At 44.1% G+C, this 15,551-nt stretch overlaps 1 protein-coding gene across 1 annotated transcript in view; it reads left to right on the top strand.

The window, feature by feature from the left end:
- LOC110485259 (coronin-7-like) overlaps positions 1–15,551 on the top strand; it is a 288,889-nt gene that overhangs the window by 25,015 nt on the left and 248,323 nt on the right. Inside the window, exon 7 of the mRNA XM_036939103.1 lies at positions 5,074–5,124. Coding sequence (XP_036794998.1) covers positions 5,074–5,124 — 51 coding nt within the window. The remainder of the gene's footprint in view (positions 1–5,073; positions 5,125–15,551) is intronic.

Raw genomic sequence — 15,551 nt, 5'->3', positions numbered from 1 at the left:
AATCTCTCCAATACCCTTTATTTAATCAAATAGGTCCTGCCAACGTGTTTTCAATTGAGACCGGGCTCACCCAAATGGGTGAACATGGGGGTGCGCTACGTCAGATGAAGGGAGACCGTGACCATCCATCCGTCACCCAGCGAGCCGCACTCATCATAACAGTCCTGGGGTGTGTTCATTAGGCACTAAATGGAAGAAAGCGGAGCGACTGGAAACTACCAATAAGAGACGCTCAGTTTTGTTTTCCGTTGCAAAACGTTTTGCTATGGTGTGCTCTTATACACACTACCCAGATGTAGGGGTCAAGAGATGCATCATTCCATCAAGGGCTGCAACAGACTGATTTTACACACTGCAGTTCACCTTCCCTAACATGTTCCATCAATCCTACTCCAAAAAGAGAAACAGTTCCTATCCCGTTCCTCTCTCACTACCTCTGTCTTCATGTACTGAACAGCTTCTTTCACTTTCTCCCCATGCTGTTGTCTGCAGCAACAGTTATGACCTCTCTATGGAGTCTTATAGCGTCTGCAGCAGCAGTTATGACCTCTCTATGGAGTCTTATAGCTTCTACAGCAGCAGGTATGACCTCTCTATGGAGTCTTATAGCTTCTGCAGCAGCAGGTATGACCTCTCTATGGAGTCTTATAGCTTCTACAGCAGCAGGTATGACCTCTCTATGGAGTCGTATAGCTTCTACTGCAGCAGGTATGACCTCTCTATGGAGTCTTATAGCTTCTACAGCAGCAGGTATGATCTCTCTATGGAGTCTTATAGCTTCTACAGCAGCAGGTATGACCTCTCTATGGAGTCTTATAGCTTCTACAGCAGCAGGTATGACCTCTCTATGGAGTCGTATAGCTTCTACTGCAGCAGGTATGACCTCTCTATGGAGTCTTATAGCTTCTACTGCAGCAGGTATGACCTCTCTATGGAGTCTTATAGCTTCTACTGCAGCAGGTATGACCTCTCTATGGAGTCTTATAGCTTCTGCAGCAGCAGGTATGACCTCTCTATGGAGTCTTATAGCTTCTACAGCAGCAGGTATGACCTCTCTATGGAGTCTTATAGCTTCTACTGCAGCAGGTATGACCTCTCTATGGAGTCTTATAGCTTCTACAGCAGCAGGTATGACCTCTCTATGGAGTCGTATAGCTTCTACTGCAGCAGGTATGATCTCTCTATGGAGTCTTATAGCTTCTACAGCAGCAGGTATGACCTCTCTATGGAGTCTTATAGCTTCTACAGCAGCAGGTATGATCTCTCTATGGAGTCTTGTAGCTTCTACAGCAGCAGGTATGACCTCTCTATGGAGTCTTGTAGCTTCTACAGCAGCAGGTATGACCTCTCTATGGAGTCTTGTAGCTTCTGCAGCAGCAGGTATGACCTCTCTATGGAGTCTTATAGCTTCTACAGCAGCAGGTATGACCTCTCTATGGAGTCGTATAGCTTCTACTGCAGCAGGTATGACCTCTCTATGGAGTCTTATAGCTTCTACAGCAGCAGGTATGATCTCTCTATGGAGTCTTATAGCGTCTGCAGCAGCAGGTATGACCTCTCTATGGAGTCTTATAGCTTCTACAGCAGCAGGTATGACCTCTCTATGGAGTCTTATAGCTTCTACAGCAGCAGGTATGACCTCTCTATGGAGTCTTATAGCTTCTACTGCAGCAGGTATGACCTCTCTATGGAGTCTTATAGCTTCTACTGCAGCAGGTATGACCTCTCTATGGAGTCTTATAGCTTCTACAGCAGCAGGTATGACCTCTCTATGGAGTCTTATAGCTTCTACTGCAGCAGGTATGACCTCTCTATGGAGTCTTATAGCTTCTACAGCAGCAGGTATGACCTCTCTATGGAGTCTTATAGCGTCTGCAGCAGCAGGTATGACCTCTCTATGGAGTCTTATAGCTTCTACAGCAGCAGGTATGACCTCTCTATGGAGTCTTGTAGCTTCTGTTAATGTGGGTTTTTCACATTCTGGGTTCAAAACAGTGAGCAGATATTCCCCTTTCTCTTCATATTGGATCTACTTTTTATCCAGCTCCGTTTTAATAGACACACACACACACACACTCCCATGATAAATAAATATTATTAGTTATTATCAGTGTGTGAGCCAACTCCTCCTGATGTCACACAGTCTGGACTGTCAGTCACTCGGGATTGACACTGTTTTTTTGTGGCGAGTTGCCATGGACAACTGGAAAGGGGAGTTTGGCTGTGTGCATGTGTGTGAAAGCTATACAGCAGGGTTGAACTCATTAACAACAGCTTGAGAATGATTTTCGTTCTATGCCGCTTTGATTAAACAGCTGCAGTCTCTGTGCGCGCACACACACACACACACACACACACACTTGTGTTTGTGTTAGGGATAGTGTGGCCACCCCATCTGTGTGTTTATGAGAGGGTGGATCATGTGTGTGTGTTTAAAGCCAATAGGTTATTGTCAGGAGGTTATGAGGGTCTGTTTGATTGGTTGAGTGTGTCTATTCATACTAGTGGGCACATCTGCATGGGACTGACACTCATCCAGTTGTTTGCAGCCAGATAGTTTCCCCTCCGGCAGAGGATTTTGTTTGTTGTTAGAACACGGAATAGTTCTCTTTTGACAAGGGTGGTGTGTGCGGGTGTGTGTGTGTTAAGGTCAGTAAGGGCAGCCAGTCTCTAGAGGCGATGGTTGATGATCTGTCCACCCAGGATTGTCTGCTGTGTTTTCCCTGCTGTGTGTGTGTTGGTCTGTGTGTTGTTGGGACAGGGCCTGACACTGTGGTCTCTGAGCCCTGGCTTCAGCCTGTGTCACAGAGGCCCAATGCCACAGCCTTAGGCTACACTAACCTGTGGGTGGGCTGTCACACACACACACACACACACACACACACAGCGCTTTAGAATTAGGAAAACCCCTGTTTGTTATTCCAAGCAGTAAACAGCAAATAAATCCATCATCCATAGTGGGGACTGCTGGGGGAACACACACACACACACACACACACACACACACACACTCACACACACACTTTGAACTGGGTCTCCTCCCTCTCAACAATCACTTTCTTCAACTTTGATTTCAGCTGGGGGGGGAGTGTGTGTGTGTCTCACAGAAAGGTTAATGCCGGTCTGCCTGTCTGTTTTCTGGTTGTGTGTGTGTGTTTGTGCTTTCACTGTGTAAGTGCACAAAAACCTGAGTCCTTGTATCAGTCAGTGTCATTGCCTTGATTCTTTCTGACATGTGTTGATGTCTTGGTGGGGGTTGTGTTTGGTCTGAGGGTTATTACAGTTGTTACCTGTTATTATGCTGTATGTTTCTGTCAGTGTTTCACTGATATCTGAGCCCTGTGTCATATTGAGTGACACACACACACACACACACACACCAGGACAGGACTGTCCCCGGCCACAGCCGGTTCCCATTACACCCCATTTCCTCGCAATCACAGAGGATCCCCTCTCTGATTGTCTGGCCTGATTACTGCCGTATGCTGAGGGCCAGTGGGGGTGAAGTGAAGGGGGGTAGGGTAAAGGGGGGTTAGGGGGGACACAATAGGGCAAGGACGGATCACTGAATTACTGCTCTAGGATTCATAAAGCGTCACAGAGTAGGACTGCTGATCTAGAATCAGTTTTTCCTTTTAGATCATAATGACTACCATTATATGGACAGGTAGGACCTGATCCTAGATCAGCATCTCCTACTCTGAGATGTTCTATGGAAAAGGGCTGAGGATCAGTCAGATCTGATACATATACAGGGCCCAGAGTTTTACCGGTTCAGACCACATGGTCAGGAACACCTTGTGGCTCCAGTTACATAGCCTGCCGTAACTCCTGGCTCCTGTGATATAGTCAGAGAAAGTTTGAATCCTAAGCCGGCATTCACATTGTTTGAAGTACAATAGACCAACATCACTACTGTAGTAGGTCAAAGCTGTGTGCTGGAAAACCTTGGTAGAGCATGGATGGATTAGGCATTGTGGTGCTCATGTGAATTTCCTATCTTTTTTGGCTTCAGACCAATCCCCCTACTTTTCACTTAAAACATATATTTTTTTTGTTTTTAATACACTCCGAGGAAAGTTTATTAGGTACACCCATCTAGTACTGGGTCGGAACTCCCTTTGCCTCCAGAACAGCCTGAATTCTTTGGGGAATGGAATCATTGCTCAATTGGTATCAAGGGACCTAACATGTGCCAGGAAAACATTTCCCACACCACCGCCACCAGCCTGTACCGTTGACACCAGGCAGGATGGGGCCGTGGACTCACGCTGCTTACGCCAAATCCTGACTCCACCATTAGCATGATGCAACAGTAACCGGGGTTTGTCGGCCAGGCAATGTTTTTCCACTCCTAAATTGTCCATTGTTGGTGATCGCGTGCCCACTGGAGCCACTTCTTCATGTTTTTAGCTGATAGGAGTGGAACCCTGTGTGGATGTCTGCTGTAATAGCGCATCTGTGACAAGGACTGACGAGTTGTACCGCCATTATTATTGTACTGCGCCGTGAAAAGCCCAGGAGGCCGGACGTTTCTGAGATACTGGGACCGGTGCACGCCTTGCACTGATGATCATACCACGCTCAAAGTCGCTTAGGCCACTGGTTTTGCCCACTGAATGACTCGATGCCTGTCTACCTGTTTCATACAGCAAGCCACAGCCACGTGACTCATTGTCTGTAGGAGTGAACCATTTTTGTGAACGGAGTGTTGTACCTAATAAACTGTCCAGTGAGTGTATTGGTGTCTGCTGAAATGAAATCGTCAGTCATTTCATGGACTATGGGAAGTTATTTCAAGATTTTATAGTGGTTCACTGTAATTATGATTGGCTTCTACAAATACCAGGAGAATGCTGTGTTGCACTGTTTAAGACCATGCTAACATTTTCTGGTGTTGTTCAGTTCCATATGTCTGTCATGATTTAGAAGAGTAAGAAAGGGACCAATCGGTTTGGGCTTCTGATTCAAATCTAAAGATCTGTCAACATTGTCTTGTAGCGTTGATTTAAGTACTTCTGTGTCATTTTCCAAGTAACCCCAATACGCACCTCTTTTTTTTTTGTTTTCTAGGACAAAAAGCTGCGAGTCTTTGACCCACGAGCCCAGCTGAAACCTGTTCAGGTAAGTCCCTCTACTGGACTCCACATCTCCTCTAACCCACAACAACTAACCAGAAGCATCATTCAATGCCATCCATCCAGTGAATGTATGCTGCTTGACAGAGTAGAATGAATGGGTAGATTACCAGAGGACAGGGGTGATACATTCTGTATGACTGTGACCTGGCTCTCTGTGACTTTGTCCTGGAGGTCAGCGGAGGTCAGCCTGCCGGACCAGGTATCAGAGGGTTAAAGCGTGTTACTCTGTGTGTCTCTGTGTAACACTTCACAAGATGGAGAACTACAGGCACGGTCAGCTCTCCATCTCCTCTGTGTTGATTTATAATGGCTGACCTCCTTACCCTTCCCTCTGGAAGCTGCCCTGTCAGTCTGCCTTGCCCCACGCTGTGGTGGGATGGTGTAGGGTGAACTTGCCCCTACATGCTGGTCTTTGCTCAGTTGTGCATTTTCTTCACATATGGTTAAGATTAGGATTGGTTGAGGGGAAGCTGATCCCAGATCTGTACCTAGGGGAAAGATGACCTAGTCCCACTGAAAAACATGGTGGCTTTGGCCCAAAACTCTCACCACTGTCCCTTCTCCCTGATTTATCTAAGTATTGATTCATTAGGACTGTACACAAGTTAGTTACCCGTGGGAACCAAGGGAAACATTAGGAATGGTGTTGTTGGTGTGACCTTGAACCTCTGTGACCACTGGTTACTTCCTTACTGCGATTTATCGGAGTTGTTGACGATGGCATCCCAGTCCCAGCTTTTGGCCAATCAACCCTGACCAAGGCAGTTAACCCACTGTTCCCCGGGCGCGGGAGACGTGGATGTCGATTTAAGGCAGCCCCTCGCACCTCTGATTCAGAGGGGTTGAGTTATGTGGAAGACACATTTCAGTTGAAAGCATTCAGTTGTACTACTGACTAGGTACCTCCTTTCCTTTCCAATGGTACTCCATCACAACCAGCAGGAATGAGGAGGGGGCACACACAAACCCTCCTGTATGTGTGTGTGTGCAACATTGAGAAATTATTCTCTCACTTTTTGGGAGCAGACATCAAGGGGACCTCCCAGAGAGATTTCATTAGTGTTATAGTCCCTGTGTTAGTCTCCCTCTGTCATCTGTAAATAGAGATGTCATTAGTGTTATAATCCCTGTGTTAGTCTCCCTCTGTCATCTGTAAATAGAGATGTCATTCGTGTTATAGTCCCTGTGTTAGTCTCCCTCTGTCATCTGTAAATAGAGATGGCATTAGTGTTATGGTCCCTGTGTTAGTCTCCCACTGTCATCTGTAAACAGAGACTGGCTGGAAAAACAATACATGCTCTAGCCAGCAGATTAAATATTACACACCGCTCAGCGCCCACCGCCCGGGTGTAAATACCTGGAGGACAGCTCACTGCCAAAGAGTGTGTGTGTGTGTGTGTGTGTGTGTGTGTGTGTGTGTGTGTGTGGCTATGACACCTTTGTAAAAGGATTACTGTTTCACAGGCCTCTGTGCCGACATCATGCGCCTTGTCTTAAAGGAAGTTGAGAAAAGTTCCATATCGATTATTCTGTACGTGGCCTTGGTCATTGTGTACATGAGTCTCTGTGTGTGTGTGTTTGCTGAATCAATGTGAGAGAGGATAACTGAGAGAGGATAACTGGCTCCAGTCCAAGTGTTTGAACCCTCCAGTACAATATTTACCTCAGGTGTCAATCTGTCAGACACTGGAGAACCTTTCTGACAACATCTCCTGCTTTTAACCAACAGGACAGCACTCTCTTGGAATATTACTTCAGGTTGTGGATGCGTTTGGCAATGGGACCATTGTTAGAAATGAACTGCTACTCAAATGACTGAATTCCTTAGATCTCTCGATGCGTTTGGATAAAGAACATTGTGAAACTGAAGTAAAACCTGCTGGAATGTTTTCAGTTTGATCATTTAAGGGTTCTTGCTCATTAGCTTGGATCGGAGTAAGACTGTGAAGGGTCCACATGTCTGGAACTCATGACCCAGGGCTTTGGAAACACACACACACACACACTTACACTCTCATATTCATCAAGAGGACCTGCTAAGTGTGCAATAGTTAAACCAGAAAGCCCCATCATCTCGTCCCCCTTGACAGCTTTCAGATGTCTCTCTGGAGAACGTGAGAAGGAGCGCCACTCCCATTAACACCATGCTGGGTGGTAGAGTAGACTTTAACGAGCAGAGCAGTGGTTCATCCTAACACACAGCTGGTGTTCCAAATGGCACTACTTCTACTTTAGTGCACTACTTCTGACCAGGGCCCATAGTGCTCAGGTTAAAAGTAGTGCACTATGTAGGAGAAATGGGGGCATTTGGAACAGAAACACAATGAGGCTGGTAATTGGACCGGATCGATGGTGTGAATCTAATGTATACATGGGTCTCAGAGTACTGTTAAACACTGTATTACACACAGCATTACATTTCAATTAACACTGGGGATCTGACAGACATTCGCTGCATCACAATGAAATCTGGGGGAAACCGACGGCGGTTTAGTTTTAGATGTCTTTGTGATGCCCCCAGATGTCTTTGATGCCCCCAGATGTCTTTGTGATGCCCCAGATGTCTTTGTGATGCCCCAGATGTCTTTGTGATGCCCCAGATCTTTGTGATGCCCCCAGATGTTGTCAATGCCCCAGATGTCTTTGTGATGCCCCCAGATGTCTTTGATGCCCCAGATGTCTTTGTGATGCCCCCAGATGTCTTTGTGATGCCCCCAGATGTCTTTGTGATGCCCCCAGATGTCTTTGTGATGCCCCCAGATGTCTTTGTGATGCCTCCAGATGTCTTTGTGATGCCCCAGATGTCTTTGTGATGCCCCCAGATGTCTTTGTGATGGCCCCAGATGTCTTTGTGATGCCCCCAGATGTCTTTGTGATGCCCCCAGATGTCTTTGTGATGCCCCCAGATGTCTTTGTGATGCCCCCAGATGTCTTTGTGATGCCCCCAGATGTCTTTGTGATGCCCCCAGATGTCTTTGTGATGCCCCCAGATGTCTTTGTGATGCCCCCAGATGTCTTTGATGCCCCAGATGTCTGCGATGCCCCCAGATGTCTTTGCGATGCCCCCAGATGTCTTTGCGATGCCCCCAGATGTCTTTGCGATGCCCCCAGATGTCTTTGCGATGCCCCCAGATGTCTTTGCGATGCCCCCAGATGTCTTTGTGATGCCCCAGATGTCTTTGTGATGCCCCCAGATTGATTGTTTGTTTATGTCAAACTTAAAGGGGCACTGATATTAACAGTTTTGATATTTTAAATGAATGATACTCATTGGTTGTTGAAGGATATCCCTTATGCATGCTGTCCAAAGCTCCATCTATGGTTTTAAGTGGTAACATTTCTCCAGCACCATCTCTGAGGTTTATATGGGGCGGCAGGGTAGCCTAGTGGTTAGAGTGTTGGACTAGTAACCGGAAGGTTTCAAGTTCAAACCCCCGAGCTGACAAGGTACAAATCTGTCGTTCTGCCCCTGAACAGGCAGTTAACCCACTGTTCCTAGGCCGTCATTGCAAATAAGAATTTGTTCTTAACTGACTTGCCTAGTTAAGTAAAGTAAAACAAATAAAAAAAAATCAAGTCAAGCTCCTGTTTTGTTATTTTTAAATGATAGTAAATGATAGTGGGTCTTTTAACCTCTAGCGTCGAGCGTCGTATCCGGGAGCGTAATCATAGCCTCAAGCTCATTACCATAACTCAACGTTTCCTATTCATGAAAATCGCAAATGAAATTAAATAAATATATTCAAACACAAGCTTAGCCTTTTGTTAACAACACTGTCATCTCAGATTTTCAAAATATTTCAACCAAAGCTACACAAGCATTTGTGTAAGAGTATTGATAGCCTAGCATAGCATTAAGCCTAGCATTCAGCAGGCAACATTTTCACAAAAACAAGAAAAGCATTCAAATAAAATAATTTACCTTTGAAGAACTTCGGATGTTTTCAATGACGAGACTCTTAGTTAGATAGCAAATGTTCATTTTTTTCCAAAAATATTATTTGTGTAGACGAAATAGCTCCGTTTTGTTCATCACGTTTGGCTAAGAAAAACACAGGAAAATGCAGTCACTTACAACGCCAAACTTTTTTCAAAATTAGCTCCATAATATCGACAGAAACATGGCAAACGTTGTTTAGAATCAATCCTCAAGGTGTTTTTCACATATCTATTCGATAATCTATCAGTGGTGGCAGTTGCCTTCTCATCAGAAGAAAACTGAAAAATACTGCAGCTGGAGATTACGCAATAATTGCGACGGAGGACACCAAGCGACCACCTGGTAGATGTAGTCTCTTATGGTCAATCTTCCAATGATATGCCTACAAATACGTCACAATGCTGCAGACACCTTGTGGAAAACGTAAGCGGACTCCTAGCTCCTTCACAGCCATATAAGGAGTCATTGCCATGAGGCGGTTTAAAAACATGCGGCACTTCCTGATTGGATTTTTATCTGGGTTTTTTCTGTAACATCAGTTCTGTGGCACTCACAGACAATATCTTTGCAGTTTTGGAAATGTCAGAGTGTTTTCTTTCCAAAGCTGTCAATTATATGCATAGTCGAGCATCTTTTCGTGACTAAATATCTTGTTTAAAACGGGAAAGTTTTTCATCCAAAAATTAAAATACCGCCCCCTATATCCAAGAAGTTAAGATGCATTCCACTAGGGTTTCTGTCTTGTCTTCTGCCCCCACAATGCATTGTAACAACTCTGTCTGTTCTGTCATGATTTGATGGAAGCGAATTGCCGGCGAGGCCACAATATAAACAGTACCGGTCTCAAAACGGTCTCAACTTTGTCTCCGTGTATGTTGCTAACCTCATAGATAACTCAGTTTATTTCTTCATGACTGAGCCATTGTTTCCTCAGCAACTGAGGCCACGGAACACTGCACCACAATCTTCTGTCAGAGGAAAGCCGCCCAGGTTCAAACGCTTTCAAATCAAATCAAATTGTCATGCGGCGAATACAACAGGTGTAGATTTTACCATGAAATGCTTACTTACGAGCCCTTTTCCAACAATGAGAAGTAAAAAGTGTTTTCTATTTGCTCATTTTCTAACACAATAAATAACAATAACGAGGCTCTATACAAATTTTTGCTCTAGCCCGCCTGGAGTGCAAAATGGCCATGGTTTATACTTTTGGGACTAGTCTATTGGCCCATTAAGCCAGACCAGCTCAATCTAGCACATAATCTAGTATTTGAAATGATTTCCAGTAGTATTTGAACCCAGGTCTGGAGGAAAGCTGGTAACTATTAAAGGGAGGATCTCCTCTAAAGGAGGTGAGAAGTGATGAAGTGTTTTGACTTCACTAAACAAATCATGTCATCGTTCAGCAGGCGTTCAGTGCAGCAGTACCATCCAGGGCTATATCTTGGAGCGTGTCCTGATTCCACCCCTAGCCAAACCTGGGTGAAGTGGTTGTTAGAGGAGTTTTCAGTACAGTACCATCCAGGGACATATGGAGCAGATTTTTGACGTGTCCTGTTCAACCCTAGCCTGGACGCCAAACTAATGCTATGTTCATTTGGCATGACAATGACCATATGAGCTTGCAAGATGGCACAAACAAATCTGGGACCAGGCTAGTTCAACCGTAAACGAGATGCCAAACTTGGATGTGCTTCAGCCTACTCTTTCTAAAGCCTTAACCTTTGTTACAGCAGTTTGTTTGCTTAAGCATAACCATATGGGGCAACCATGCTACATGTAGCTTCCACCCAGCTTGTAGCTACAGTATACCTCCATCTCTCTGGTTCCCACTGTGGCCAAGCTGCCAAGTCAAAATGCGCTTTATCGGGAAAATGTATGAAATCGAAAATGTGTGTTTTGCTCTTAATTTAGGGGTAGGTTAAGGTTAGGATGGACATGATTATGTTCCCTTATAGGCAGGTGGAGTAAATATATAGACAGTAATTGTAGCTGTGACTTTTGCTGAATTTATGGGGAAAGAGAGCTTGCTGGGTAATTTAAGCTTCGGACAGGAAGAGCCGTATTCCAACTGCTGCACACATAGTGTACATTTAGATAGCTGGCACAGGTTGTGTGTGTGTGTGTGTGTGTGTGTGTGTGTGTGTGTGTGTGTGTGTGTGTGTGTGTGTGTGTGTGTGTGTGTGTGTCGTTCTCAGAATCTCTCACAGCTGAAACGTGTCGTTTTGATCTTTGGATGTTTTCCACTTCGTCCCTTTCAGACAATGTTTGTGAACTCAGTGCAGTTTGCTTCATTTTTTGTGAAGTTGTGCAGAAACTCAGACCCCTCCAAGAGCCCATGAAGAGAACCCAACTAAGGCCATCTCGAGATGTGGTCTGAGATGTTATTATTCTCGCACCACACACTAGATCATGGCTTCCCAAACTCGGTCCTGTAGGCTAAGAGAGATCTTTAAGCTGTGTATTTGATTGTGGGGGTTTGAATGGTGTGAGAAGACCACAACATATTTGTTGAGAATCACTCAAATCAATTCTAGCTCTTATATAAGAGGCAGTAGCCTGCATTGGGTGTACAATGTTCAATTATAGCATGATTTAATCTGCAGTTATTCTTCTGCTATTAATTCTGTTACCGATAATATTTTCATGTTAATTGTATCGTCTGATTACAATTATTATGTCTCATGAATGCAATCTATTAGCTTCCAAAATGTAAGTCCGATAACTACATGTTCTGATTAAATGGCTTGTCCTGCAATTTGTAAAAAAAAGTGTATTGAGTGAATGTTGGAAAAAGATCTTGGTTCCCTTCTAAACATAGAAATGTGAACCCAAAGAGGACTGAGTCACTTTAAAGAGGACTGAGATTGGTTCTTTTAAAGATGATTCTATGTGAAAACACCCTTATTTTACATTTGACTACCTTTCAGTGCTTGTTACTGTCCCCTTTTTTTGTTTTCTTATAGAAACACCTGATATTTATCTGTCTCTCCCCATGGCTCTGTACTTTCCCTAATCATCCCCAAAATGTCTGTCTCCCTTCCTAGAGGCATCTACTGACCTCCCTAGCGAGGCCTCTTCCCTGCCTATACTTAGTTACAAGGTTTGGTGTGGTGCACGTGCCTGTGTTTGTGTCCCATCTGTGTGTGTGTTGGAATTACAGAGCTGAAAATACTCCTCATACTTTTGGGCCAGAGCTGGCTGCAGAATCGGAGGCTGTGGTCCCTGGCAGGGAAGAGGAGAGAGGGAGACAGGAAAGGGAATGGTTTCTCTGGATTCTTGGAGGCCAGATTCCTCCATTTGGGCTTCTGCTGCTTTTGGTGAAATTAGAGAGGGCCTGGAATGGGTTTTGGAGGAGAGCGAGGGAGAGAGTGAGTAGGGCAAAGGAGTTAAAACACACCAGTCAACTGCATTACTGAGACCGGACACTCCCCCCTCTCTAACCTCTCTCCCCTGTAACTTTAAACATGTGTGTGTGTCGGTGTCCGTGTGTGTGTGACTGCTCAGAATCTTATTTTTCTTTATAGGAGGTGTGTGGGTATGTGGATCTCATGGTCATTCAGACTCACATTTGTCATTATAGGAAGTCCACACTAGCAGTGGGCACGGTGGGCTAGCTTCCAGACGGTGTGGACTCTGGCAGCCATGACAATGAGGCTCTGTGGCTGACTGCTGCTAGAGTAACTTATACAGTATTACTGTTTTGGGCCAGAGGGAAGAGCTGTGAAATAGAAGAGGTGGAGAGGTGGGGTATAGGGAGTGAGGGAGGGGACTAGAGTAAAAATAGAGAGGCAGAGAGACCTAGAGGCTAACCAATAGATTTCACCACTGGTTTTGTCCTCCTTCCGTTGTTGTTGTCCCTTGATTATGATGTATTTTGGTATTTGGTATTTTCTTAGGATCCCCTTTAGCTGGTGTGAAAGCAGCAGCTACTCTTCCTGGGGTCAACACAGAACATGAGACATGAACATACAGGACATTCATAGACAAGAACAGCTCCATGACAGAACTACATAGCCTACACTTTAATACAGACACACAAACTATCCAGGTCAAACAGGGGAGAGGTGTTGTAAGGTGTTGCTTTGTCTGTTGTTGAAACCAGGTTTGCTGTTCCATGTTCCATGCAATAATGTCTCTATATAATACTGTACGCTTTCTTGAATTTGTTCTGGACATGCCACACCCCTGGTGGCATGTCTGGTGGGGTAAGTGTGTGTGTGTGTGTGTGTACTTCAGAGCTGTGTGTAAGTTGACTATGCAAACAATTTGGAATTTTCAACACATTTGTTTCTTATAAAATAAGAAGTGATGCAGTCAGTCTCTCCTCAACTCTTAGCAAGAGAGACTGGCATGCATAGTATTTCTATTAGCTCTCTCTCTAATTACAATGAAGAGCCAGACGTGCCGTGCTGTTCTGGTCCAGCTGCAGCTTAACTAGGTCCTTCTTTGCACCACTTGACCATATGACTGGACAATATTCAAGATAAGTCGAAACTAGAGCCTGAAGGACTTGCTTTTTGGAGTGTGGTGTCAAAAAAGCAGAGCATCTCTTTACTACAGACAGACCTCTCCCCAGCTTTACAACCATTGAATCTATATGTTTTGACCATGACAGTTTACAATCTAAGGTAACGCCAAGGAATTTAGTCTCCTCAACTTGTTCAACAGCCACACCATTCATTACCAGATTCAGCTAAAGTCTCGAGCTTAGGGAATGATTTGTACCAAATACAATGCTCTTCGTTTTAGAGATGTTCAGGACCAGTTTATTACTGGCCACCCATTCCAATACTCACTGCAACTCTCTTGTTAAGGGTTTCAGTGACTTCATTAGCTGTGGTTGCTGACATGTATATGGTTGAATCATCAGCATACATTGACACACCAGCTTTATTTCATGCTTATGGCAGGTCATTGGTAAAAATAGAACTAGTAAAGGGCCTAGAGAGCTGTCATGTGGTACACCACACTTTACATGTTTGACATTAAAGAAAACCCTCTGATTTCTATTAGATATATAGTTCTGAATCCATGATATGGCACAGGTTGAAAAGCCATAAAACATCCATTTTCTCAACAAGAGGTTATGGTGAATAATATCAAAGGCTGCACTAGGATCTAACAGTACAGTTCCCACAGTCTTCTTATTATCAATTTATTTCAACCAATCATCAGTATTTTGTGTCAGTGCAGTGAGTGTTGAGTGCCCTTCTCTATATGCATGCTGAACATCTGTTGTCAATTTGTTTACCGAGAACTAGCATTGTATTTGGTCAAACACAATTTTTTCCCAACAGTTTTCTAAGAGCTAGCAACAAGCTGGTAGGTCTGCTGTAAGAACCAGTAAACACCACTTTACTTGGGTAGCGGAATGACTTTGGCTTCCTTCCAGGCCTGAGGACAAAGAATTTCCTTTAGGCTCAGATGAAAGATATGACAGATAGGAGTGGCTATAGTCAGCTACCATCCTCAGTAGCTTTCCATCTAAGTTGTCAATGGCAGGAGGTTTGTCATTATTGATCAATTACAATCATTTTCCCACCTCTCCCACACAAACTTTACAAACTTAAAATGCTTTTCTTTAATTTTTAATTTTTCTTTATGCATGAATGCAATGGCTCACTGTTATTGGCATTTCCTCCCTAAGTTTGACGACTGCCAATGAAGTTACAATTTAAATCATTTGCAACATCAAATGGTTTTGTGATAAGTAAACCATCTGATTGAGAATTACATTTTTTTTTTTATTGAATTTGTCTTTGTGCCCATCATTTAAAGTACTCAAGTTTTTCCCCATCATTCTTTGTCATTGATCTTGGCTTCAGAGTACTGTGTCTTATTCTTTTTTGTTGAGTTTAGTCACATCGTTTCTCAATTGGCAGTAAGTCAGCCAGTTAGATGTGCAGCCGGACTTATTAGTCACTCCATTTTCCCCATCTCTTTCAACCATACAGTTTTTCAATATCTCATCTATCCATGGAGTCAATTTCTTAACAGGTGCATGTTTATCAATAATTGGAAGAAACAATTGTAATAAATTAATCAAGTGCAGCATCTGGAGATACTCTTATTCATCACAGTGTCCGGAAGCTCGGAGCTCTGTGCGTCCTTGTGGACTCTAATGGGAGAGTTGGAAGGTGCGCCGGGAAGCCGGCCCGATCCAGTTGGAAAAACACTCCTCTTGGCAGCAAAGTAGCTCAGATCATACTGCAGATTCCCTTAGCAGTAGTTCTACTGCAGTATGCATGGATAGACGTGTGTATGCAGGCATCTGAGCATGTTCACATGCATGCACACACGAACACAGACTCTTATAGATTGATTTTGACTCGAATCTCCGGGTTAGACACAAAGTAGACACGTCAGAAATATTAGAAGGTCAAGAACAAAACTTTTAACTTCCACGTTTGAGAGAAAATCCCTTAAGTTCAACAGACAAATACATAGTTTTGTCTCTTTTAATGTGA

This window comes from Oncorhynchus mykiss, chromosome 12, assembly GCF_013265735.2.
Source record: "Oncorhynchus mykiss isolate Arlee chromosome 12, USDA_OmykA_1.1, whole genome shotgun sequence".
In the NCBI taxonomy this organism is placed as follows: Eukaryota; Metazoa; Chordata; class Actinopteri; order Salmoniformes; family Salmonidae; genus Oncorhynchus; species Oncorhynchus mykiss.
The sequence above is the reverse complement of the archived record's forward strand: the minus strand, read 5'-3'. Positions and strand labels throughout refer to the sequence as shown.